This window comes from Antechinus flavipes, chromosome 4 (assembly GCF_016432865.1).
Source record: "Antechinus flavipes isolate AdamAnt ecotype Samford, QLD, Australia chromosome 4, AdamAnt_v2, whole genome shotgun sequence".
Taxonomy (NCBI): Eukaryota; Metazoa; Chordata; class Mammalia; order Dasyuromorphia; family Dasyuridae; genus Antechinus; species Antechinus flavipes.
This window is the reverse complement of record NC_067401.1, coordinates 69,412,826-69,440,462: the sequence shown is the minus strand read 5'-3', so window position 1 is coordinate 69,440,462 and position 27,637 is coordinate 69,412,826. Positions and strand designations below refer to the sequence as shown.

Here is a 27,637-nt window from a genome sequence, read left to right as displayed (position 1 = left end):
ATACTTTCATGAACTGATGCTAAGTGAAATGAGCAAAACCAGCAGATGACTGTACGTGATAACAACAAGATTATACAATGATCAATGCTGATGGACAGTTCTTTTCAACAATGAGGTGATTCAGGCCAGTTCCAATGACCTTGTAATGAAGAGAGCCACCTACATCCAGAGAAAGGATTGTGGGAACTGGATGTAGACATCCAACATAGCATTTTCACTCTTTTTGTTTATATTTTATTTTCTTTCTCATTTTTTTCTTTGATTTGATCTTTCTTGTGCAGCAAGATAATTGTATAAATATGTATGCATATTTTGCATTTAATACATATTTTTAACATGCATTGGATTACTTGACATTTAGGGGAGGTGGTGGGGAGAAACTGGATGACAAGGTTTGCAAGGATTAATGTTGAAAATTTATCTATGCATATATTTTGAAAATAAAAAGCTTTAATAAAACAATAGAAAAGAAATCCTTTGCCTTACATTTACTCGCAAAGATAAATGAACAACCAGTTAGCAAAGAGCAATTGAAACTAAAAAAGTTGACATACCTGTATGTATTTGTGCATATACCAAGAAGCCTGCTTCCCATCATTCACTGACTCCACTGTGGTATTAGCCAAACCAGCAATGTCACCTCCTGCAAATACCCATGGTTCACTGGTTTGCATAGTTTCTGGATCTATTTCTGGAAGACCCCATCTATTAAACTTGATAGGATCCATGGCTTCTTTTACTGTAAGCAAATGAGAGAATCAACAGTGAGTGATATACATAATAAATTGATAATGTGAAAAAAAATCAGAATTGTTGTTTTTCTGTTTTTCAAGTATTTAAAGAATTGTCTGTGAAGAGAGATCAGACCTTTCAGGCTTCATCCTACAGGGCAGAATGAGAAACAATAGACAAAATGTAAAAGGGCAAATTTTTTCCTAATGTAAAGAAAAAATCAACAGCAATCATAATTACTATTTCAAAGTGGTATAATAGAACTAGTAGTATAGTAGAGATAATGGGTTCTCTCTCAGAGATCTTCAAGGAAAAACTAAATGACTCCTTATTACTGGGTATGAAATAATTAGAATTCTTGTTCAGATTTGGTTTAGATAAGGCAGCCTACTTCACTAGAACGCATTATATTTTCCTCAAAACCATTCATCATCCAAACATTCTTATTTCTCCTGAAGGGACCACTATCCTTTCAGTTCCCTAGTCTATAACATTGGCATTATCTTTGACTCTTTTCCTCTGTTATTCCCACTATGTAATTATTTCCTTGTTCATGTTGTTCCAACAGCAACTTTTACATCCATCCCCTTCTAATCACTTATCCAATGTTTATTCCAGATCAAAACCTCAACACTTTTGCCCTGTATGATTGGAATAACCTCATAACTAATTCCTTTGTTTCCACTCTCTCCCATCTGCAATCCATTCTCCAGGCAGCTACCAAATTGACTTTTATCAATTGTTATTTGAAAATCTTTTCTTGGATCCTTACTCTCTGTGGAATAAAATATCCCAGGAGAGCATTTAAGGACTAATCCATTCTAATTCCCAATCTACATAACTAGTCTGATTCCTATTGTTCCCTCTTCACATATTTTTCTATTATATTTATTCATTTATGTATGCATTGAATGTATGTATATGTGTGTATATATAGTCTGCTATATATTGGATATGGGGATCTAGATATGTATATAGCCTGCTCCAAACTCCAGAAGAATTTAAGATCTTCAAGAGTAAGGGATGTTTCATTCTATCACTCTACCATCTCTGCCCATATCTCCAGTTACTGGAACATAACAGGGATTTAAAAAATATTTATTAATGGTTTATTGAATCAAAGATCAATTGAGATTTCTTCCAACTCTTATAAATTGTGATATTCTGTCCCTTCTTATATTCCTGGAGTGCTTTTTCATTTCCTATCTTGCTTTATAGTGATATGCATTTATACATGTACATATACATGTTATTGATTCACATATGTGTATATTTATATGCACATTTCATATATACGTGTATGGATGTACATATACATATGCATCTACCATCTCTTCTTTGCAATAGAATGTAAACTCTTAGGAGAAAAAATTATAAAATATCATGCACAGTATGATTCCTTTTACAAAGTGATATTAATAAGTATTAAGCTATACTAAATCTGAATGGTGATTAGACTGTGTTATATGAGGTTTGGTTAAGGGATGAGTGATGTTTATCTTCAAGAAGAAAAGAGGTGGGGGAACATGACAATTATCTTCAACTATTTAAATGTAAATATTTATTAAGCAAGCTTAGTTGAATGTATTGATTTACTATATTAAACTTTTAAAAAGTGATTAAAACAGCTTTGTGCTAGCAGAAGTTATTTAACCGTGAATTTAAAGTTGTGAATTAAAACTCTGAATTAAAGTTAGTCAGATTCTTCCATAACATAAGATGTGTTGATACCTTTGTTATTTGAGTCTGATAAGTTCCTCAGACTGAGAACTCAATTTATTATCAATAATAAGAAATTGCAATTGTTTCAAAATAAATATTATGAAATTATTTTGTGTTTTCCTCAAACATTCAAGAGAATTGGGACTTTCTCGAAATATCATTTGGAAAATGACTCTGTGACTGTGCTTGGTTTGTATCTGTCTCTCAAAAAAATGAAGAAAAAATTCATAAATATTAGGACTATAATGTAGGGAAACTTGTATGTAAATAGAAAAGAAAACCTATTTGCTCTCTTACTTGGTTCTAATATGTTTCAAGTTTTCATAAAGGGAGGAAAAAGAAATAGAAAACAAGATTTGGTCCCTTGGTGAAAAAAATTCTAAAGAGAACTCAGATTGTAAATGAGAGCCTGAAGTACAAAGTAATTTTAAAATATCAATTTATATAGAAGAACACTGAAAAGAATAAAGGAAAAACTCTACTAAAAACAGAGGAAAGATGTAACAAGGAAAGGAAATGATCTACTTCTGCCAGAGTTAACAAGTGATAAGTAGATAGGACTTGTCTCAAAGAATAGGACAAAGGGTAATAGTATATACTAAGTTATCTCATAGTTAAATTTTTCAGTTTTTAGGATTCGTCACAAAGATTCAGGGAACTATTCTCCATTGAACAGAACACACAAAAAACATACTTGTGGCATCCACTGACTATGTTCATTTGGAAAATTATGATAGAGATAACCTTTCATTATAGTAAATGGGCAGATTAAAAGTATATAGTTTACAAAGGGAAATGGTAGATTCTACAACTTCTGCTCAGAAAAGCAGAAATGATTCTCATAATGATATTAGTGATGATAATAAAAATGAAAAATAATTTAAAAAATACTTATATAGTGCTTTGTGACTTTCAAAGCATTTTACATAGATTACCTTATTTCAGTTACTTATTAAGAGCTTAATATGTGTCAGGCCTTCTGCTAAGCACTGAGATGCCAAACATAAATAGGAAGAAGCACAGTGACCTCAAGTATCTTATGGTGTATTAAATCTGTCCAGTCAGAACTATATTCTGAAAAGGAATAAAAATTTGGTTGGCTTTGTGTGCTTCTTAAAATAGTAGTTCTGGGAGGAAATAGCCAATTAGAAAGGGAGGCCATAAGGAATCAATGTATGAAGTCCAGGGGTGATTAGAATTTCTATGGAATGAGAGAAAAAAGTCAGGAGGAATTCAATCTCTGTTCCATCCTTACAATAACCCTGGGTGATACATGCTATTATTAGTATTCCCATTTTATTGATGAATAATCTGAGCCTATCAGATATTAAGTGACTTGCCCAAGATCACACACAGCAATTAAATGCTTGAGGTAGAAGTTAAATAAGATCATCCTGACTCTGAATTCAGTGCTCTAGCCCATCTTCTACCAACAAAATTATATCAGTTATAGGAAGTAGTATGATTGATTTTAAAAAAATTCTCTTTTAGAATCAGTGGATCTATATTATAATCACGTCTCAGTCATTTATTGCCTATGTGCACTAGGAGAACTCAAATATTCCTAGGCTCAGTTTACTCTCGTAAAATAAGGGAAGCTAGACTAGATGATCTCCAAATTATTTTCCAGTTCTAGATCCAAGACACTTTCAAATGTGCAAACCACTGTACGTACATTTTCTGACTTTGGTTTTATGAAAACCCTGTGAATTTGGTAGTTATAATTATTACCTCCATTTCACAGATGAAGAGGGTCAGTGAAATCAGAGAAAGAAGTTATAAGAAAAACTCAGTAGTTAGTAATAATACAAAATAAATTATAATACTAAGGGACATTTTATTTTATTTTCATCTTTGGTCCTACTCTTGGAGAAGAATTAATTGTAATATTTACTCATTCCAGGTCAAAATTTCAATTGAACAAGTATAGGAAAGGGTGGACCCAACTTAGTGGCAGTTTATCTGGGGAAAAATGATGTAGAAGTTTAATAGGAATTGCTGGATACAATTAAATTCAAGGAATTTGATATACTTGTTAAATAAACTCATAGCATTAAATAAAAAAAAAACTGGATTTATATTCTTTTGAATGTATTTCCTAAGTCATTTTACTTTTGCTGTTGAGTGGTTTCCATCACATGCTATTCTCCACGATCACATTTGAGGTTTTCTTGTCAAAAGAAAATAGAGTAGTTTGCCATTTACTTTTCCAGTTACTGATAAGGAACTAAGGCAAACAGGGTTATGTGTCTTCCCCAAAATCATACAGCTAGTAAATATCTGAGGGTAGATTTGAAGTCAGGACCTAATGACTGCAGGACTGGCACTCTACTGTACCACCTCACTAGTCAAAGTCACTTCATTAAGTGTCTATAAATAGTAGCATTAAAAACTCATGTTTTTCAATAGAAATAATAGTTATAATATGACTTATCTAGAGTTGAAAGGGATGGCAAATGTCATACATTCAAATTCTTGTACCCAATTTTGCAAATTCCTCAAAGAAAGAATCTATAATCAAGTAAAGTTATGAATCTTGATATGGGTAGATAGAATGATTTAAACAGTTTAGGCCTTTTATCTCATTATATTTCCTGAAAATATACTTTAAAAAAGTTATAAGAAATTGAATAGATTTTATATTTATCTTTAAGACTATTCTGATAAGATCTTAAATATTAATTACTTGATCTGTGTTACATAACATAATATTTTCACAATTTGCTAATAGTGAGTTTTGTTATGGGCAATAACCTCGCAAAGATCCAACAAGCCTCAAGAGATCCATGGTTATTCAATTCAATCTACTCTCAATAATCACAGTTGTCTCATTATTACTGAACATTTTTAGTAATTAAATTCATAATTAAGGATTAAATCAAAATGCAGATTTTCATATAAACAAAAAACTTTAATATGCTAAAAATTAAGTTGCCACACATATACAACTTAAACATAAAAATCTATCTTCTAAGATATAATTTACATTCATTGGGGAAAAAGTGATTATCATTTTAATTATAAGAAATTATTTCTAGAACATTGTGCTTAATGCTAGGTACAAAGAATTATAACATTTTCCCACTTCTTACAGAGATTAAAACTTTGTAAGAGTATAAGATAGAAACATAGTTATCTATACTACATCATGATAAAAATAATTCAAGAGAGAGGTGCAAAACAAAAGGATTGTTTATGATCCATGAGAGAAGCCTTTTGCAATAGGGAGAGCTCAGAAAATGCATTGTGGAAGAACAGCTTTGGAAATTTGTCTTTAGAAGATGGGTAAGAATTCAACAGATAAAAGTAGAACATTCCAAGAATAAGGAGCAAGAGACAATGGGATGGAATTTACTTTGCTCCTGAATATAGAATACAAATGGGAGAGTAATTAAAGAAGGGATCAGAGAAATGGGATGATATCAAGTGATAGAGTCATTGGGATAAGCACTTAACAAATATTTATTGAATTGGAGATTCTTGAAAAGCAGACAAAGGAATTACTTACTAAGCCACAGAGTCACTCTTTTAGATGAGAGCAGGTAGATAGAAGAGTGGCTAGAGCATTGAATTTGGGGTTAGAAGTTTCGTCTTTGGGACAGCTACATGACATAATGGATAGAGCACCAGGCCTAAAGTTAGAGGGACCTGAGTTCAAATTTGATCTCAGACACTTAACACTTCCTACCTGTATGACCCTGGGCAAGTCACTTAATCCCAACTGACTCAGGAAAAAAAAATCATCTTCCTGAGTTCAAATCTGATCTTAAGACACATATTAGCTGTGTAACTCAGGGCGAGTCACTTAATTAATCTCTCTTTATCTAAATCTACTGAAGAAGAAAATGGCAAACCACATTCTAGTATCTTTGCCCAGAAAACCCTAAAATGGAATCAAGAAAACTAAATGAACCATAAGAACAAGTTTTGGAGCAGAGGAAAATCATAACCAAATCTGTGCATAAATATGGGTAGCAGAAAGGGAACAATTGTGAAGCTAAAAAGGACAATACAATATCAAAGTTGATTGAAATGAAAACAGTTACTAATGCTATTGGAAGAAAGAACTATTGTAAAGAAGATGAATCTGAAACCTTGCAGCTGCATCTTTAGGACTTTAGAAGTGACTGGGTATAAGAGATGATGAAGAATAAGCAATAATCTCAAATGAATAAACAAAAGAGCTTAAATGAAAAACTAGGTAAAAAGAAAATATCATTAATAAAAATAGTGAAGTTTGAAAGAATAGTAGGTCGAAGGGAAGATGTTAAGTTTAATTTTGGACATGTTGAATTTGAAATCGTAGTGGAAGCTCCAGGTGAGGCTATCCAATAGATGGCTAGAAATGTGAGTCAGACTCAGAATAGAGAGGTCAAGGCTAGGTTGGAGAATCAGGAGCCAACTCCTCAGAGAAAAATTTGAAAATATGGGAGGAAATGAAAATGTCAAGAGAGTCTAGAGTGGGCAGCACTAAAGTGGAGAGGTTGGGAGGAAGACAAAGAGATACAAGGAGAGAAAACAGGCTGCTCTTAAAGCAACGGAATATGAACTAGGAAAATGGAACATCTCTAAAGCTAAGGGAGAAGAGAATATCCAATAGGAAGTTTTAGTCAATAGTGTCAAATTCTACAGAAAGGTCAAGGAGGATGAGGACTTAGAAATAGCCACTAGATTTGATGACTGTTCCTGCCATTTGAGATTATTTTCAGTATATTGGTGGGGGAAGAAGTCAGATAGCAAGGCCAAGGAGTAGAAGAGAGAGTGGGTAGAGAAAATGAGAGCTCTGTCATCTTCTGAAAATGATCTTTTCATTTTCAGGCAGGTCTGTTTCAAGGATTCAAGTCTCTCATACATTTATTGCTTCATCTCATGGGGAACAAAAAAGAATCAAAAGCAAAGCAGTCTATTTCAATGTTCACATTTCAATTCCCTTTCATAATGACATATAATGCCTTATGCCAATAATAACACAGAACATCTTATACCAATAACAGGATCTGGTATTTTATCTTCAAAGCATTTCCCTGAAGGAAATATTTGAAAAGAATAGGCACAACTGCTGCTTATAAAACCAAGGAGACCGTCTGGTGCAGCATAATAATCACTAGACTGGGAGTCAGAAGACCTGTTTTCAAATCCTGACTGCCACTTACTACTCCTATAATTTGACTTTTTCTGAGACTCAGTTATCTCCTCATCTATAAGATGAAAAGGATAATAAAGTTATTATTGACTTTGGATTTATTTTATGAAAGTGCTTTGTAAATTGTGAAGCAAAATGTAAATACCAGTGAAGTAAGATGAAAATAAGAAATGACACAATGAGTTGGATTCATATGAATTCAAATAGTGACCTCAAAGCACCAGTGGTAAAGCAAAGTGTTTTCTGTGACAGTAACATATAAAGGTAAGAGCAATTGTTTCCAATATCCTTAGTTTCCCTTAGTAATACATCATGGATCTATAATTTATCAATTAGTCTAAACCTTTTTTGAACCTATTTAATTATTTCTCATTTTAGTCTTCATCTTTTGTACTTTTCCCCTTTTTTTATTCTATTCTCATAACAATGTCCTTTAATAATCCCTTGATCATTTAATCACTTTGACCATCATTGTTGACATCTTCTATAACTCTGTCTTGGTTATTTTTGTGTGCTCAGTTTGCAATACAAATCTTCTCTCTCACTATTAACTAACATAGAAGGAATGAAAATACAGAGTGAAATTTATATTTATATTTATAAATTAAATAATTGTTCTCTATTCCTTATGAAGTGTTAAGTGAAATAGTATGAGGAGACACATATAGTTTCCCACTTATCTAAAAAGTATACAAAAATAGGTCAGCAGTAATCTTAAGAAAGATAAATCTTCCCATATAAACTTTATTGCATTTGAGGTGACTGCATAACACTCGAGGGCCTAATAGTTGGACAAAAATGAAAGTAGATAGGGAAGCCACCAGCACAGTCTCCCCAAATGTAATAATAATGATTCAACCCACATATTCACCTGAGTTTTTAGGCAGTCTTTAAAAGGCCTCTGTCTTTCTTAATGTGCATAAGAAGGCCAAGATTCAAGCTGCCTCCTTTTCCCTTGTTTTATTATCACTGATTTAGAACGAGGTATTTTTAAAATGAAGATATAGTAAGGTAGCTTTACAATAATAATTATTTAAATTTTAAGAATAAGACTTTTTTTTCAGTCTTAACGTAATGCATGAACTATTTTTTCTTTCTTTCTTTCAGAGGCCTAATTGTATTGTGACACCTAAGTTCTTCAATAAAAGCTGCAGCTTAAAATTGCAGAAACTGTCCCTCAGGGACACATCACTAGCAGATGCAGATTGCCAAGGTCAATTAAACTGATGTAGCCCTGCTGTCATATATGTAAAAGAGAAACCTGCTAGCATATGACAAGTATATTTCTTAGTATTTATAAATGAATGTCAAATTTGTTGTATTTTTAGTACATAAGTATAGCCTGATTCTCCAAAAACAACACATCGGTTGTCATAACAAAGAAACATGATCACTGTTACTTTTGGATGCTTAATAAGTTATAGGATTCAACACTGGGTATGATTTAAAAAATTATAAGTTATAATTTTTAAATGGTAAGAATTATGCATTGGCTTTTCCTATAGATGAATAAATTGAAGCATTTTTAAAAGCTATGCAACTGTTTGTTTGTTTTTCCTTTTTCCAAGAATAGAGGCAAAATGAAGAGAGTTCAAATGATATTCAGATCAAGAAGGAGGAAGAGGGGGAAAAAAAGGAAAGGAAAAGGAGGAGGACGAGGAGGAAAAAATGAGGAGAAGAAAAGAAAGAGGAAATAAAGATATGAAGAAGAAATGAAGAAGAAACAGGAGAAGAAGGAGGAAGAGGAAGAGCAGGAGGAGGAGGAGAAAAGAAGAAAGAAGCAGCTGTGAAAATAGTGAGAATCCCTGTGCAACTCTCCACTCATCTTTGTAGTATATTCCCATATTACAAAGTGTTCAACATTACAATCTTTCTCTAAAATTTTCTGAGACACTAAAGAATCCACCTCCTCAGTAAAACTTTCCCTAACATCTTCAGCCTATGCTCATCTCGTCCTTCTCTGTCTTTTCAGCCTGAACTCTTTGGGCACTTATAATATAGTGCATTTTTGGGTTAATTTTATTTTTTCTATTCTTCTTCCTTAATTAGTTATTACATTCTTGATGGCAGAGATAACATATATCACTTTTTGTTCCTTTCAAAGACATTAATAATTTGCCTTATACAACTCAGGTACTTATAGAGTATCTTTGCATTGATTATCAATGATAAAGCATTTATTAAGGACTTGTGTCAATTAGAGTACTAAGTGCTGGGGATACAAAGACAAATATATAACAGCCTATATCTTCTGAAAACTTGCATATTATTTGGACCTGTGAGACCACAAACAAATTATTCAACTTTTCAGTGATCCAGGCAATGCTTTAAGAATATAATTTCCAAATGTGTTGAACTGTCAATCTTCATTTGTGAAAAGAATTTCCATACTGGAATTACAGTATACAAGAAGTGTCAAACTCATGGCTTATAAAACTTCCATGTGCTTAAATTAATTGGGAGATAGATGTTTAACAAAATAAATATAAATATACTAGAAAAATGGGAAAATGCATATAAAGAAATTTATACATAATATTCAAAGATAATTTGGCACAAGGAAAAGGTACAAAAAACTGTGACATCAGGAAAAGCTTGATAAAGTGGTGGTTGGAATCTAAATCTAATTTAAAAAGCAGAAGTGAGGATATACACTATTTCAGGCATGGAAATATATAAAATAAAGCCACAGAGATGGAAGCTGGTATAAGATGATATAGATTCTCACAGTCTGCTAGTAACATTATGTCTCAGAGTGTTGGGATGAGAATCAAAAGGATATTATTTTATTTTTATCAATTTTATCAAAAAAGATGAAAAGAAAAAGAGAGAGTACCATTCTTCTTCCTATAGCCCAGGATGAATTCCTAGAGGCAGACATGCATAGATCTGGAGCCAGTACTGTCATAAGTAAAATTATAAAATAAAATATAAATAAATAAAATTCTGAACCCCCCAAAAGGGTGCAGTGCATGAACAACCTTAGAATGAGTGAAGTGGTTTAAACTTTTTATATTTTCATGTAGAAGTATGTTTAAAAACTCCACATGAATTCGCACACTAATACAGAAAGGAGAACAAGCTTTATACTCTAAGGTTATTCTGATTGGCCAGAACCCTTCTGCTTTACAATGTTCCACATGCACCCCTTACATATTACTCCTAGAAATGTTCTCCCTCCCTGGTCATATAACTCATTTTAAAATGGCTACTCTGTCCTCAGATACTTCTGATAATATGCAATGAGCTTATTCAGCAAGTACAATGAAGAAAAGTCTTCTCCCAGTCATTGACCTTGAAACTTGCAACACTTTCTGGAAACCCAATTTTTGAGTATTTTTCACAGTGTGGTGGGCAGTCAGAGCTGGCACAGTAGTCCAAATCAGTCCAAGATGCAAGTGTCCAAAAAAGTGTTGCTTTTTTTTTCTTGTTTTGTGTGTGTCCATGTGTCTTTGTTTTATTTATAGACCACAGGGAAAAGTCCAAAGGAGGGAAAATGGACAAGAAATATTAACTGTTGGGACTGGTGGTGAATCATCAATTGAATTATTCTTATTACCCTTCACTTAATTTAGGTGTGAGTCGCATATGGCTTTATTCTATTATAAACAGTGTTTTATGGCTCTAGTTATTCTGCATGATAATAATTGTATTTATGGTATGTATTATATGCATTGTATTATATATATTGCATTGTATATTATATATTATATGTATGTATCATAGCAATAATAATAATAATTGTATTTATGTATAAAGCATTCATATGTTACAAATAGCATTTAAAGTATACAAAGCATTTTTTGGGCATTATCATAAACTGCACTTTCTCTCTCTTTCTGTCTTTCTTTGCTTCTGCTTCCTTGTCTCTTCCCCTGTCTATTTCTTTGATTTTTGCTGTTCTGCCTCTTTCTCTCTTTGTCTCTGTCTTTCTCTTTCTCTCTTTCCACCAAAACTCTTACAAGTAGCTAAATTATTAGCTATTTATATTTTCTTTACAACTCAAAAATCAAAGGCAGAATTAAGTTGAATCTTGGAATTTTAATCCTTCCCATTAGACTATGAGTCTAATCCATTCCTTTCCAGTGTGACTTGGGTCCCTAAAACATCACTACCATGATTTTCTGGGGTTGCATAGTGATGCTACTATACTACTTATATTTTATCCTAGAGGTAATATGGATTCATCAAATTTTATTGAATTTGGAAGATTACCAACACATTCAGAATGGCACGTTAGAGGACAAATACTTTGTCAACAAAACAAATGCAAACAAGATTAGAAGGGAAACAATAAACTGGGAAAACATTTTTACAATCAAAGGTTCTGATAAAGGCCTCATTTCCAAAATATATAGAGAATTGACTCTAATCTATAAGAAATCAAACCATTCTCCAATTGATAAATGGTCAAAGGATATGAACAGACAATTCTCAGACGAAGAAATTGAAACTATTTATAGACATATGAAAATATGCTCCAAATCATTATTAATCAGAGAAATGCAAATTAAGACAACTCTGAGATACCACTACACACCTGTCAGATTGGCTAGAATGACAGGGAAAGATAATGGGGAATGTTGGAGGAGATGTGGGAAAACAGGGACACTGATACATTGTTGGTGGAATTGTGAACACATCCAGCCATTCTGGAGAGCAATTTGGAACTATGCTCAAAAAGTTATCAAACTGTGCATACCCTTTGATCCAGCAGTGTTTCTACTGGGCTTATACCCCAAAGAGATACTAAAGAAGGGAAAGGGACCTGTATGTGCCAAAATGTTTGTGACAGCCCTGTTTGTAGTGGCTAGAAGCTGGAAAATGAAAGGATGTCCATCAATTGGAGAATGGTTGAGTAAATTGTGGTATATGAATGTTATGGAATATTATTGTTCTGTAAGGAGTGACCAGCAGGATGAATACAGAGAGGACTGGCGAGACTTACATGAACTGATGCTGAGTGAAATGAGCAGAACCAGGAGATCATTATATACCTCAACAACGATACTGTTTGAGGATGTATTCTGATGGAAGTGGATCTCTTCGATAAAGAGAGCCTTAATTGATCAAAGATGGACAGAAGCAGCTACACCCAGAGAAAGAACACTGGGAAATGAATATAAACTGCTTGCATTTTTGTTTTTCCTTCCCAGGTTATTTATACCTTCTGAATTCAATTCTCCCTGTACAACAAGAAAACTGTCCGGTTCTGCACAAATATATTGTATCCAGGATATACTGTAACCTATTCAACATGTAAAGGACTGCTTGCCATCTGGGGGAAGGGGTGGAGGGAGGGAGGGGAAAAATCGGAACAGAAATGAATGCAAGGGATAATGCTGTAAAAATTACCCTGGGATGAGTTCTATCAATAAAAAGATATTAAAATAAAAAAAATACTTTGTCAACTACATGGAACAGTGATTGAAAATTATGGAGGTTTGAGGTATTCTACTAAGACATCATGTTGTCTATATAAGTTTCAAATATTTTTACATTAACTTCTTTCATTATTTGCACCATTACCATTATTTTAGATTGTTAACTCCTTGAGGGCAAGGATAATTGCTTGTAATTTAAAAAATACTATTATACTTCTAAGCATAGTTAGCTTCTCATAAATAATTTTTTTAATAATTATCATGAGATAGTGAAAATACTTAAACTGTATAGTGCTACCAAGTTGTCTTACACATACGAATCAGCCAAGGAAGTAAAAGAAAGATTCTGAATAGAATAGAAATAAAAATTACAAAACTGGAGATAAGCAAAAACTCTTTTAATATATAATCTCTATTTGTCACACTTAAAGCACATATAAAAACAAATGGAAAACCAGTAGTAAATTATATCAGTTGCAAAAAAAACAAACAACAATATTATTAAAATATTGAATACTAAAAAAATTTAATTAACAAAACAAATCAAATGGAAAAAGATTCCCTAAATAAAGCTTTAAAAGTGAGTCTATGTGTGTTTGACTGCCATGACTAATTATGTATCCATGTAATGTGTGTTCAATTTGGGCTTATTTAAATAGCAGAAATGCTCATTAGCTGCAGTATATCTGTGAAGCTTCAGTAAACAGTTTAATGGTTTTTATGTTTAACCAATTTCATAAGTTCCTGTAATTTTAGCTTTAGCAGCTCATTAATGTTATTTTTGATATCCATCTTACTGACTTTTTTTTACTCTGAATTGGCAGTAGGCACTTCAATGCAAACTTAAAATATACAGTAATAATTCATTTAAATAATTTTAGTATATAAGTAAATGCACAATTCTGAAACAAGGTCTTAAATTAGAGCTAAACTCAGATTATCATAAATCAGAGCATCTCTTAGTTTTAGAAGAGGCTGTTAAAACAGTAAATAAGCCAACTATCAGAACATTTGAGGACTGGTTGAATGAACTATATTATCAATGTATCATAATATATACAAACAAAGATATGAATGGATAAACAAAGAAAATGAAAGGAAAAAAAAGGAGGAAGAGAATTCATACTGACCAAATACTTACAGGAAAAGGAACGAACTTGGCCTGAGTGAATTCCACAGGAGAATTCAACAAAAGTAACAGGTTATAGATTTCATTTCAGTACAGTGACCTTCCTAGCAATTAAAGCTTATAATAAAAAGAGATAAAATGAAAATTTATGGTTTTCTGTTATTGGAAGTGGTCTGGGTGCTTTGACCAACATCTTAATGCTCATAAATATGACATATTATGTTTGACATCTAGAGAAACACTTAGAGGAAAATTTTCAGTGATACATTTTGTTTTTACTAAATTAAATATATTTATTAATTTAAAAAAACACCCTGATATTTTAGATCTTTACCTCAGTCACTTATTTGAATATGCAGATATAATTTGGGATATAATGAAAGTTAAGCCCTGCTTGGTCCTTTCTCATGCTTTCATTGAGGTTATCCCAAAAAATGGCTAGACCATTAAAATTTTAGAATGACAAAAAAGCAATTGTTCCTTTTGAGATGTGTGCTCCCCAAGATGCTTATTCCTGTCAAGGAAGACTTCCTGGGTAGCATCTTTAAAAAAAAAAAAAAAAAAAAAAAAAGGAGAGATTGCTTCTTGATTGTGAGGTCCAGCAAATGCTCCTATTCAAAGATGATTGTGCTAATTACACTGATCCTTGGAAACATACAGAACCGTCTCAGTGTCTCAGTAAAGTTCTTAGTACTGAAAACAAAACAAAACAAAACAAAAATCTGGTCTTTCTGATAATGCCTTAGAGATGAAGTAGATGAAAAAAAGAAGTATGTTACTTATATCACTGCATGTGGCTGAATGGGCAAAGTGTCAACTTAGTATAAAACATATATCTTAGACACTGATTCTGTAGATAAACAATGAGCCGGGACTATGTGAGAATAAATGAGATGATACTGAAAGACATTTTTGGAAACTGCAGTGTATTTTCAATGATCTAAAACAACATCTGACATTTTAAAAAACCAGTATATTCTTGACAAATGTTATATTACTATGAATCATAAAACTCCATGATCTTAGCAGAATCAAAAAGCTGTCCCTTTTCAAAAAAATGTGAAAGAGAAGGGGGAAGAAGTAGCATTGTTTATTCAGAAAATAAGTTTTTGCCTTATGTTGCTAAAAAGGAGGTCGCCATGATCCTTTTCAGTCACTCTAAGCTGCGTTATCTCTCATCACCTCCTATCTTCATTCATCTCTGGGAACTCTGTGCTCTGATAAGCTTTCATGCTCAGAATTAGACATTTTCCAACCAGCTCTAATGATGTTACTATTCCAATCATCTTCCTCCCATTCGTCTCTTTGCAACTCTGGGTTCTGCTAGGTGAGCTTTCTATTGTCCAGATCTAGGCTACCATGCTACCTCCTGGTCAGCTTCATCCCACAATGCAGGCACTTTGTTCTCTTCTCATTAGAACTCAAAATCCATTTCCTAGGACACTGAGCTCCAATATGTCTTTTTATGGGTTAATCCATTTAACTCAGAAAAAGAATGCAATCTCAAAGCCTTCCTTCAAATTGGGTATCTTTGACATATATGTTAAAATCAAATAAGGCTATAAATAATATAAAAATGGACATCACTTTTTTAATAGTCTCCAGAATATCAGCACATTGTGGATATTTAATTTAGGAAGGAAACTGATAAATTTGAGAATATTTAGGGGAGGGTGATTGTGAGAAACTTTGGATGAATATTATTACAAATTGAATTTTAAAGTGCCATCTTCTTTCTCAGTAAGACATCTAAAAATTACACTAACATTTTTGCAAGAATCCTAGCTAATGAAAATACATAAAAAGTGTTCAGGCAATACATGGTTTTATTGCTCACATATATAGACATGTGATAGATTATCTCTGCATACATATATGTCTATGTATGTATTCTACTTAGACTTGTTTGAACTCAGTTTCAGAGCTCAGCAACTTCTAGCAAGGAAGATGTACGTTCTAGTGAAATATAATGACAAAAATGAAGTAAAGGAAATATACTTCATGTCATAAGACAAAGAAGATTGTGGAGGCAATTAATGAAATCATCAATAAAATAACTATTTGAGTCATAATTCATAATCTTGTAGTTTTTAATATATACTTAGGGAAAGTCTCCAGTTAATAAAATACAAATAGCTGTCTTCATCTATTGAAAGGTTGCCATGAAGAAGAGAGATTAGGCTTGTCTCGCTTGGCCCCGGAAAGGAGAAATAAGAATAATGGGTAGAAGTTTCAGAAAGATTTTATCTTGATGGAAGAAAATACTTGCTAACAATTAAAGCTGTACAATAGTGTGATGGGTTTCCAGTGGAGGTAATAGAATCTCATACATAGAATCTCATAGAATCTTTAAAGGAAATCTGAGTGACCAATTACAGAGGCTACTAGTGAGATATGAGTTAGAACAGATAAACCTGGATGTCTCTTTTTACACTATAATTTTGAAAAAAAAAAGTTCTGAAACATGTGCACAAATTAAAGTTCAGGAAAGATGCTGCAAAGCAAAGTTTTCTCTATTTACCAAACCTGGAAGTGAAATTAAACCAAAGATAGCACAAGGATATTGTTTTTTCTAAGAGAATACAATTGTGCCTGATTCATGACATACAAAATTTTTCAGTCTGTTTGTGCATGGCCTTTTCTTCAACAAAACAATTTTTTTTATCTTTTAAAAACTCAGATTAGCCAAAAAAATAATTAATCATTAATTCAAGTATTATATCAACACTTTCCCAAAGGCAATCAAACAATCATCAAGTTATCGATCTTTAAAAATTAGTTGTTAATCTTTATTAATTTTGTTTAAAATGTTATATATAATATATATATATATATATAAGTTCATCTGTGATGAGTAAGAGTAAGTAAATCTACTTATAAGGATCAGAATACCAAAATAAAGACAGATAAGGACTTGTCATTACAAGAATATCATTTATATGGCATCTTAATTTTTGCAAACAACTTGCAATGTATTATTATATTTTATCTTTATATAACTTTATATAATTGCATGTATTAGAAAAACTACCAACAACTGGAATCAGAAATCTGACATTTGAAAAAAAATTTTCTTTAGAAGAGTAGTTATTGACATGATGAAACTTTTATAAAACTTTGTATAAATATATAACTATATATAACTTTATATAACTTGATGTACATATTACTTTTTTTTCCCATTTTACAGATAAGGCTTGTCTGAAGCAAGCCAAATGAATGGACTATTTTTGTGTTTGGTGCTTATGTCAAACAGAAAAACAAAACCAAACACAAAAAATTCTTAAATTGAAAAAGCAAAATACTGCCTGTAAAGTCTCTCTTGCAACAAGGAGTATGTCACAGAAATATTAAGGACATACAAAATTCCATTAAAAAAGCAATCACAGAAATCAATCACTCACTGAATCAGTCAACTAGCATCTATTAAGGACTTACTATGTGCCATGCAGACACATTGCTTAATGCTCAATATACAAAGAAAAACAGCAGAATAATAACAAAAATCAGTCCCTGCTCTCAAGGAAATCACAGGTTAAAACAAAATGCAAAAAAAATATAGTATGTACAAATAAGATACATACAGGACAAAAGAAAGGTCTTAAGTATTTTCTTCAGAGGGAAAGTCACTAAGATTATGGATTGAGAAAACTGAATTCTCAGTTGAGATTTGAAGGAAGCTACGGAAATCAGAAGGTGAAGATGAGGAGGAAGAGAATATCAGGAATGGGAAACATATAGAGAAAATCACTGGAGCTGGGAGATTGAATGTCTTAAGGAATAACAAGGAGTTATTGTATCACAGTGTCACTGTATCACAAAATATGTAAGGATGAATAAGCTGTTAGAAAACTAGAAAAAGAAAGAATTGATAAAAGTATGTATAGAGCATCCCTTCTTGTTCAGCAAACTCCAAGGGCTTTGTATTACCTCCTGGATCAAACATAAAATTCTGTTTAGTTTTCAAATTCCATTACAACCTTCCCTCCTCTCTACCTTTCCAGTTTTTAAAATTAAAATTTATGGAATAAAACAAGTATTTCTATAATAGTACAATTAAAAAATGATTGCACACGAAACTGCAAATCTACTATGTCTACTTATTTCTTTCAATATACAAAACATTATCATGTAAATTTATTTTTTCCTCAAATCTTTCTCTTTCCCTTCCCCCTCCCAACTATTAGACACAAATAGGTATTATTATTATATTCAAATAGTGTTTACTCTGTGCCAGGAACTATGCTAAGCATTTTATAAATATCCTTTTTGATACTTAAAATTCTGAGGCATAAATGTCATTGTTATCCCCATTTTAGAACTTTTGCATGTGATCCTGTACCTAGAATCACACAGCTAGCAAATCCCTGAGGCTAGATATGAATCCTGTTCTTTGTAGCTCCATATGTAGTACTATGAGTTAAAGAATATTTATAAAAAGTACTTAGCATATTGCCTAGAAGCCATATAATAGTAGTAGGTACTTTATAAATGTCTGTTGCCTTCCCTTCTCTATAGATGTCTTTCACTTCATAGAAAAACTAACTTAGGCAGATATTTTTTCCACATTTGTTTTTTTTTTTTCTATAAAATTCTAACTCATCCCTCATTTATAAAAATGAATATATATGTTCATATTTGTACTTTATACATATATACTTTATATATGCAATGTGTAATGCAATGCCATATATGTATATATACCTATTCTACTTCACAGAGTTATTGAAAATAAAGAGCTTTATATGTAGAATGTAAAGTACTATGTAAATTGTAGATACTATTAATATCTTGTATGATCACATAATATTTCATATTATGAAAGAAGTATATTTCCCATTCCTATCTTGTTCCCCATATGAAATACTTTAAATTCCATTATTCTATATTTCCTCTAGTTTAGCGTATGGGAAGAGCATATGAAATCTTTGATTTGGTGTAAAAACTACTGCTTTCTCAACTGTCTCCAGGTAAGGATGGATTTGATATCAACCACTAGTAAAATCTGGCAAATAAAGATAAGCAGAGGCTCTGAATGCAGATACCCACTAGGGAAACAAACCTATTCTTATGCAGTTATTAAGAAAAATAAAATAATTATAGAAATAGTGTATTGAGCTCCAACCACATCTTCTGCAGTCATTAAGTATTGTGATGTTGGATTCAAAACAGCTTTCAAAGTTGCTATCAGTTCCCTGCCCTCCTTATAAACACTCCCCAAAGAAAACTTAGGTACTATTTGCATTACTATTAATGTGAGTTCAACAAAAAAGTTATTATATCCACAGGGATTCACTACTCTATCACCCTGGTTATGCATCAGTATTTTTTTTTCCAAAAAGGAAAGCATCAAATCATGGAAATACCTTCCTATTCTCACGAAAATATACACACACAACACACATAATACACACAACACACACATATACACACAACTAAATAACCTGGTGTAAAATATTACCATTAGGAAAATGTCTCTTATATAAAATATAGATTAAAAAAAACTATTAAAAGGGCAGCTAAATGGCACAGCAGATAGAACACCAGCCCTGGAATCAGGAGCACCTGAATTCAAATCTGGTCTCAGACACTTGACATGTACTAGCTAAATGATCTTGTCCATGTGCCTTAATTCCAAATGCTTCTCCAAAAAAAGTGCAAATAAGCAAGGCTGATAGTCAATTCTTGTAGTTCCACAGAATGTATCATATATCTCATCTTACCTAAATATAGATATTACAAAGAGTAGAAATAAAGCAAAAATTTATGCTATAACTTAATAGGCAATACAATTCTATAAACTCAATAATGTTTGCAATTAAATAATTGTGAGCAGCTAGATGTTGCAGTGGATAGAGCAGTGGTTCTGGCATCAGGAACACCTGAGTTGAAATGCTACATCAGGCACTTAATACTTCTATCTGTGTTACCCTGGCCAAGTTACTTAACCTCAATTGCATTGAGGGAAAAAAGAATTGTTAGCCATTCTTCTTGACTCCGGTGGATATATAACAATGCCTAATTCTGCATTTATTAGAAAAACTACCAACAACTGGAATCAGAAATCTGACATTTGAAAAAAAATTCATTAGAAGAGTAGTTATTGACATGATAAAAATATGAAATTCCTAAAAACTTTTATAGAGAGAATATTTTCTCTAGAAAATTTATCGATCAGCAAAATTCTGAGCCTGTAATCTCTTTGTTTTTAAAAACAGATTTTAAAATCCCTTCCTTTATTTTTGCAATGGAGAAAAGAAATTATATGAGCTGAAAGCCCCAAAACCATGGTCTCTTATTCAGAGTAGAATTTTCTGTATTTTAAAGTGGAACAAGTAGATTTGGGAGATTTTTATTGTCATAAAATTCAATATTTCAGTTGTAGAGAGTACCATTATATAGTTTCATAGACATTCTTTATCATCAGAAAACTATTATTACTATAACATGTTAATAAGAGAATAAGTGGATCAGAAGCAATATTTATATTTCTTTTAGATGTTAGATAGATTCTAAGTTTTTGTTCCTAAGTTGCATGCAAACTCCATCACATGATATATTACTGGGCTCTAAATTCTTATTTTACTCCTCCCTCTTAAAAAGACAGAAGAAAGAAAAAAAATGAAAGGGAAGGAGAGAGAATGAGAGAAAAAAAGAAAGGAGTAAAACAGATTGACAGAGAGAGTAAGGGGCCAGGTAGAGAGAGACAGAGAGAGAAAGAAAGACGGAAGGAAGGAAGGAGAGAAGAAAAGAAGGAAAGAAGGAAGGAGAGAGGGAGGGAGGGAGGGAGGGAGGAAAGAAAGAAAGAAGGAGAGAGAGAAGGAGGGAGGGAGGGAGGAAAGAAGGAAAGAAGGAGGGAGAGAGGAAGGAAGGGAGGAAAGAGAGAAGGAAAGAAGAGGGGAGGGAGGGAAGGAGGAAGGAAAGAAGGAAACAAGGATTTTCCCAAAGTCTAAAGAAATAATTGAATACATTTGAGAAATCCCCAGTTCTCTAAAATTACCATAGTCATCTGTCTCAAAATCTTGTATAACTGGCTATTTTAGATGGCAAATACTGTTTCCATCCAAAGAAGAACAATATTAAATTAATCCAAGAAATAGTAGCTATTTCCTATATGGAATCTACTGAATCAAAGCTAAACCTGAATATGATATGGGCAGGAAGCCCATGAGACTTTTCAAAAAAGTTTTCCAAGGGCATTCTAACATTAAGAACTGATGAAGGGTTTTAAAATCTCAATCTCCCCTCTCACTTGCAGAGTGCCCCATAGAACTAATTGCAGTTAACATCATCAAGGGAATAAGTTGCTGATAGGTATATTAAAAATTCAGAAATGACTATGCTTTGGGCTTCCTTGTTATCCCTAATCCCTAGTGAAATTAGCAGAAAAGATGCTTAAGAAATTGCATGAGAAGTCCTCCCAAGAGAAGAAATCATAAATTTCCGGGCTATGTCCTCAGAGTCTAATAACCTGAGAGTTTACTCTTCCAAATGACATAGTAAGACCTCATGCTGAATCACTATTAGCACTGTCATCAGTCCTATTTTCCCTTGTCTGCCAAAGTACAATTTGCCTTAAAATATTTCATCATAACTGGCTTTTAAGGAAAAATGAGTTATTAATTGAAGTATTAAGTGTTCTCAAAAGTTCTTTATTTCATCCCCTCTTAAATATGAGTTTTTATTTCCATATTATAGAAATTGTAGGATGTTTTGGATCTACCGTTTTTAAAATAAAATCATGGAAATGACCATATAAATGGCAGAAAAATTCTTATCATCCAGCAAAATTTAACAATGATTTTCCTACAATTTGAACTGGCTGAGAGGCAGTGTGATATAATGAATAGAAAAACTTGAATATGACTTAAAATGGCTTGGCTTTTACTTCTATCTTATATATGTACTAGCTGTGTGATTCAGGGCAAGCAGCTCAACTCTGTAATTTTCCTTTCTTTCTCTATAAAATGAGCTGGACTCAATGACTTTAAAATCCCATCTCACTTTAAAATCTACCTTCTGACAATCTTATGGCTAAACAATTTTTTTTCTTAAAATAATATACATGCGTTGCTCTGCTGCTGTGCATCGTGGAAGTAAAAATACACTTTAATTATCTGGCAAGACAGAATTTAAACTCCTTGAGGCCTGAGCCTCTTTCATTTCTGTATTTCCCAAGCACAACACCTTGAACAGATATCTGATAAATGCTTGCTGATTAATTGGCGTCATATATTTGCATGTATACCTCTAACACAAAGAATATATAATCAAACCTTACTGTTGAATTTTGAAAGCACCTTGAGAGTGATATTTATTCCCCTCATTTTACAGAGATGGGTACTGAGGTTTGCAAATGTTTTGATTGCCCAAACTCATAAAAAGAGTAATTAGCAAACCTATTATTTGAATCAAAGTGTCCAGTTGGTAATCTAATACTTTTTCTACTGTACTGTATTGCTTCTACACTTAACTGAATTTTATTTTTAAATAGTATCTTATTTTTCTAAAAACATGCAAAGATATTTTTCAACATTCACCTTTACAAAAACTTGTATTCCAATTTTTCTACCTCTCTTCCCCATTCCTAGCATTGCAATATAGCAAGCAATCCAATGTAGGTTAAACATGTACAATTCTTTTAAACATATTCCTATATTTGTCATGCTGTGCAAGAAAAAAGATCCACAGGGGAAAAATAGGAAAAAGAAAAAAAAAACAAGCAAACAAACAAATAAATAACGATAATAAAGGTTAAAAACACTATAGCTTGATCCACATTCAGTCTCAAAAGTTCTGTCTTTGGATGCAGATGGAACTTTGCATCACAAGTCCACTGGAATTACCTTGAATCACTTCGTTGTTCAAAAGAATCAAGTCCATCACATTAAGTGGACTTTAATAAGAGCACAGGTATAATATAAAAAGTGGCAAATGATTTTGAGCAATAAGTAGCCATCAATAAGTCTCTATATTTTACACCTGAGCAGAGACTGTGAAGTCCTGTTTAAGTTAATATTCAATAAATAGTACGTAAAAGTGGATAATTAATAAGACTCAACAAAAAATATGCTGATAGAAGCAAGAAATGACAATTCACAGTGAATAGAGGGATTAGATTGTCAGCATAAGATTTTTAGAAAAAAAAGTCATATTTTAGAATAAATGGCTCTAAGTCTCTACACCTGAGGGCATCACTATATGATGCCCTGGTAGAATTATTACTCTTATGATTAAAAATCATAGGATTTAGGATCATAGAATTTAGAGATTGAAGCAATCATTAAGTCAGATTTTCTTAATTTAAAAACAATATTATTATCAATATAATATGTTAACGTTATATAACATATTGTTTTATTAGATAATACACAAGAAATATGTGTATATTATATATTGTATGCTCAATTACTAAAATATATATAAATTATATTAATATTTTATTTAAATAATAGCAAATTATGTTGATGCCTTTGGTTTTCATATCACACAGATTTCTGGATTTATCATAAGAATTTGTATGTCAGGAAGTCTTCCTCATTAATAAAGAGGGAGATAAAAGGTTAAGTAAAAGTAACTAATGCACTGATGGAATATGAAACATTCCAAATGTATTGGACCCTCTTTTTCCAACTATACAAAGAAAGAAGTTGACTTCCCATATCTTCTTTGGAGTCAAATATTATTCAAATGACTTCATTGACCCTTAATTTTAGATATGAAAACCTGAGGCCTACAGAGGTAGACATAACTTGGTCAAAGTAGTGCATAAAAAGGACATATTTGGAAGAGACAGAAATATGTTCATTTTGTTTGTTGACGATTAAAATAATAGCATGTAGCAAATATATTAATCAAAGCTTTAAATATAATCTTGGTGAAGGAATATGCAACTGCTATCATAAATTTCATCTAATTAGATTTAGTGACAATCTCTTAACTACTTATTACACATATGAGTTTGGGCTAGTGACTTAATCTTTCTAGGTTTTAGTACCCTTATTCAAAAACTGAAGAAGTAGGAGATCATCTTTAAGGTTTCTTTGACTTTAACAATGTGGTTAGATTTTGCTTTTTAAGGGTTATAATTATATCTACAATTATGTGAAATCAATCGGTCTATCAACAAGTGTTTGTGAAGTTTATCTGCTCTGGGTCAGACACTGAGTGAGAGATAAGAAGGTAAATACAAAACCGTTCTAGCTCTCTAGAGGCTTGTATTTTTTAACCAGATAATCAAATTATACCTTTACTTATAAACAGGCATCAATGCATTAATTTATTTATTTTTCTCTATCTGGAGATTTTTGGCAAGAATATTTACTCAGATGTACAGATGCTGTGATGTACACTAATGAGGGGAATACTCAGAAGTATGAAATCATAAAGTACTTGAAATATTAGTGTCAATGCATTTATACTGATCTGACAATTTTCAAGAACACTTTACATATGTGATTAATTTTTAGAGTTATTTTTAATAGGTTTAGGTTATTTTTAATAACCTTCTAAGTTAGACCATTCAAGTATTATTTTTGCAAACATGAAAGCACCCTAGGAAAAGAGAAGTAACATACCTTGTTTAAGGTCGTCACAAAACTGAATATAAGTGCCAGAATATGTTACACTGATGAAATTTTCAATATGTTATGTAACAATTAATTACAATGCCTTAAATAAGCAAAATAATATATTATCAGTTAATGAGGCATGTTTTAGTTTTGTAATCAAGCATTTGAAACTCTACAAATATTTGTTAGACACCTGTTATGTGGAAACAATACAAATGGGGATACAAAAATAGATATAACACAGATCCTGCTTTGTAAGCCACTTATAATCTAATAGGGTGGAAAGATATGAAAGCAAATAACTATGATACAAGGGATTTATTTTGAAAATTTATTTGTCTGAAATAGCTCATTCCCCACATATACTGGATAAATGACGCATTACTTTACATATATTTGCTTACGGTGTTGAGAAAATCATTTTTTTTGTGTACATAGCAAACCTTGCCTGTGATGACATAAATAAGTGTTATTTAAACATATCAAAAATACCATATAGTATTTCTGTAATGTTAACAGTCGTTTTCTACTATAGTTTTTTTTTTATTTATTTTTTTATTATAACTTTTTATTGACAGAACCCATGCCTAGGTAATTTTTTTTACAACATTATCCCTTGCACTCACTTCTGTTATGATTTTTCTCTTCCCTCCCTTCACCCCCTCCCCCAGATGGCAAGCAGTCCCATACATGTTGAATATGTTACCATATATCCTAGATACAATATATGTGTGCCTATCAATTGGAGAATGGCTGGGTAAATTGTGATATATGAATGTTATGGAATATTATTGTTCTGTAAGAAATGACCAGCAGGATGAATACAGAGAGGCTTGGAGAGACTTACATGAACTGATGCTGAGTGAAATGAGCAGGACCAGGAGATCATTATATACCTCAACAACGATACTGTTTGAGGATGTATTCTGATGGAAGTGGATTTCTTCGACAAAGAGATCTAACTCAGTTTCAATTGATCAAGGATGGACAGAAGCAGCTACAACCAAAGAAAGAACACTGGGAAATGAATGTAAACTGTTTGCATTTTTGTTTTTCTTCCCAGGTTAGTTTTTACAAGTAATAGTTAATAATCTCTTTGTCTCTCTGACCTCATAAAACCTACTCTTTCAAAGTCAAGAAAAAAATGACCAAGATACCTTATAATGGCATTTTTTTTCCCTTTTAGATCTACAATTTTATCAATAAAGGTGTTTTCTCCAGAACCACCTAGTCATGTTTTCCTGTCCTGATCTTGTTTGACTTTTCTCCTGTCCTTTCCATGAACTCTGTGAATAGAGGAGGGGGTCATAAGCATTGAAGGACTTTACTCAAAGTCCTTAGTCTTCTTGTAGATATCTTGTCACTATAGTGATATGAAGGAAGCATATGCTTTTATTTAATGAAACAACAAATCCTAACACAAATTAAACACACCCACACAGCATCAACATGTATATGTATACATATATATACATAAAACTATAAAAATTAGTTATCATCTAACTATAAAAGGGTAAGAATAATTTTATGTATCATTTGTAGAACAAATCATGATTTATAATATTTCTTATGAAATCATATGTTTAGATATAATATCTATATAAACAGTAAGAACTAACAAAACCATATTAGCATTAATATTTTATTATATATTAATTATTATACATTTATTAATATTTTATCATATTGATAGTCAAATATTTCTAAGATTCCTAAAAGAAGAGAATTTTGTTGGGAATAAATGGATTTTGTTTATTAGATTAGAACACCTGTTATGGTCAGTACAGAGAATCCTGAAAGAAATCATACTAGATAGGAAATAGATACATGAAAATTAAAATATGTCTCCTTTCTGAGCAATAAACTGGAACAATTAAATGGCAGTTTTCTAGTAAGTGCAAGATTTCTTAAGGAAGTTGTGTATAGTTATTTTATATTTTTAATCCATCACAAAAGTTACCAAAAATACCTACCAAGTAGTTAAGAATTTTAGAGTTTATTTTTAAAACAGCAGATAAAATGAGTAAAATGGTGTGATTATTGTATGTGTTCGAGGTTGTATATGAGTGTAATCATTAGATTAAATCACGTGTTTTATTCTTGCACAGGACTGTGAAAGAGGTGCTCCCTAAACTTCTTTATGAGGGCTCTATTTTCAGTCTCTTTCATCCTTGCTGAACATATCATGTCACAGTTCATTGCACCACGAGGCAGTAACATAATTCACATTTGGCACCTAAAATGTGGTTTTAAGAGTCTATATACACCTGGAGTGTGTAATGTTCATTCTAATAGGTAGAATGCCCTTAGGATATGCCAAAGACAGAGTACTCCAAAAGAATACAAAGATGAAAGAGAATTCAGCATTTTACAATTTTCTTTTCTTACATTAAGAAAACTGCCTGTCTAGGCTTTTCATGGAAAACAAAACAAAATTTTAAAAAATTAGATATTCATTAAGGATCATACCAGACAATTGCCAATTAAGATAATTCAATTCTGGGAGGATTCTGGGAAGTTGGTGGAATAGTGGGTAAATTTCAAGCTCTCCAGATTTCCCCCAGAAACAGAAAAAATTAGTGCTTAAGGGCAAATATAGACTGGTCAAAGATCACCAGGATTTGGGGCAGAACAGGGGTCCTTTTGGTACAACCCAAGAAGATCGGAAAAGAGACCCCAACCCAGAGATTAGCCAGCATGAAGTGCAAACACAAATGGGTCAGCTCTGCACTAAGTCAGGAGCCAGAGTCTGGGAAGACTGAGTGAATCTCAGCTGATTGGGAATGCCAGGCCCAGTTGTGCTGCAGAGATAGGGCACCGGGTGAGAAGGAACAAGCACTCTCTTGGGTGCAGAGGCAGTGGGGCAGGGACACTGCTAGCTGTAGGAACTTGCAGGAGGGGAGGCTTGGTTTGAGGTTCCAGGTCAGAGGAGAGAGCTGAAGTGAAGGCAGAAGCA

The 27,637-nt window shown here is 32.3% G+C and overlaps 1 protein-coding gene across 2 annotated transcripts in view; it reads right to left on the bottom strand.

Annotated features, from left to right (window-relative positions):
• The window catches only part of DPYD (dihydropyrimidine dehydrogenase), a 1,007,953-nt gene that overhangs the window by 500,972 nt on the left and 479,344 nt on the right, over positions 1-27,637 (bottom strand). For both annotated transcript variants that reach the window (XM_051993281.1, XM_051993280.1), the window contains exon 12: positions 555-739. In XM_051993281.1, coding sequence (XP_051849241.1) covers positions 555-739 — 185 coding nt within the window. The remainder of the gene's footprint in view (positions 1-554; positions 740-27,637) is intronic.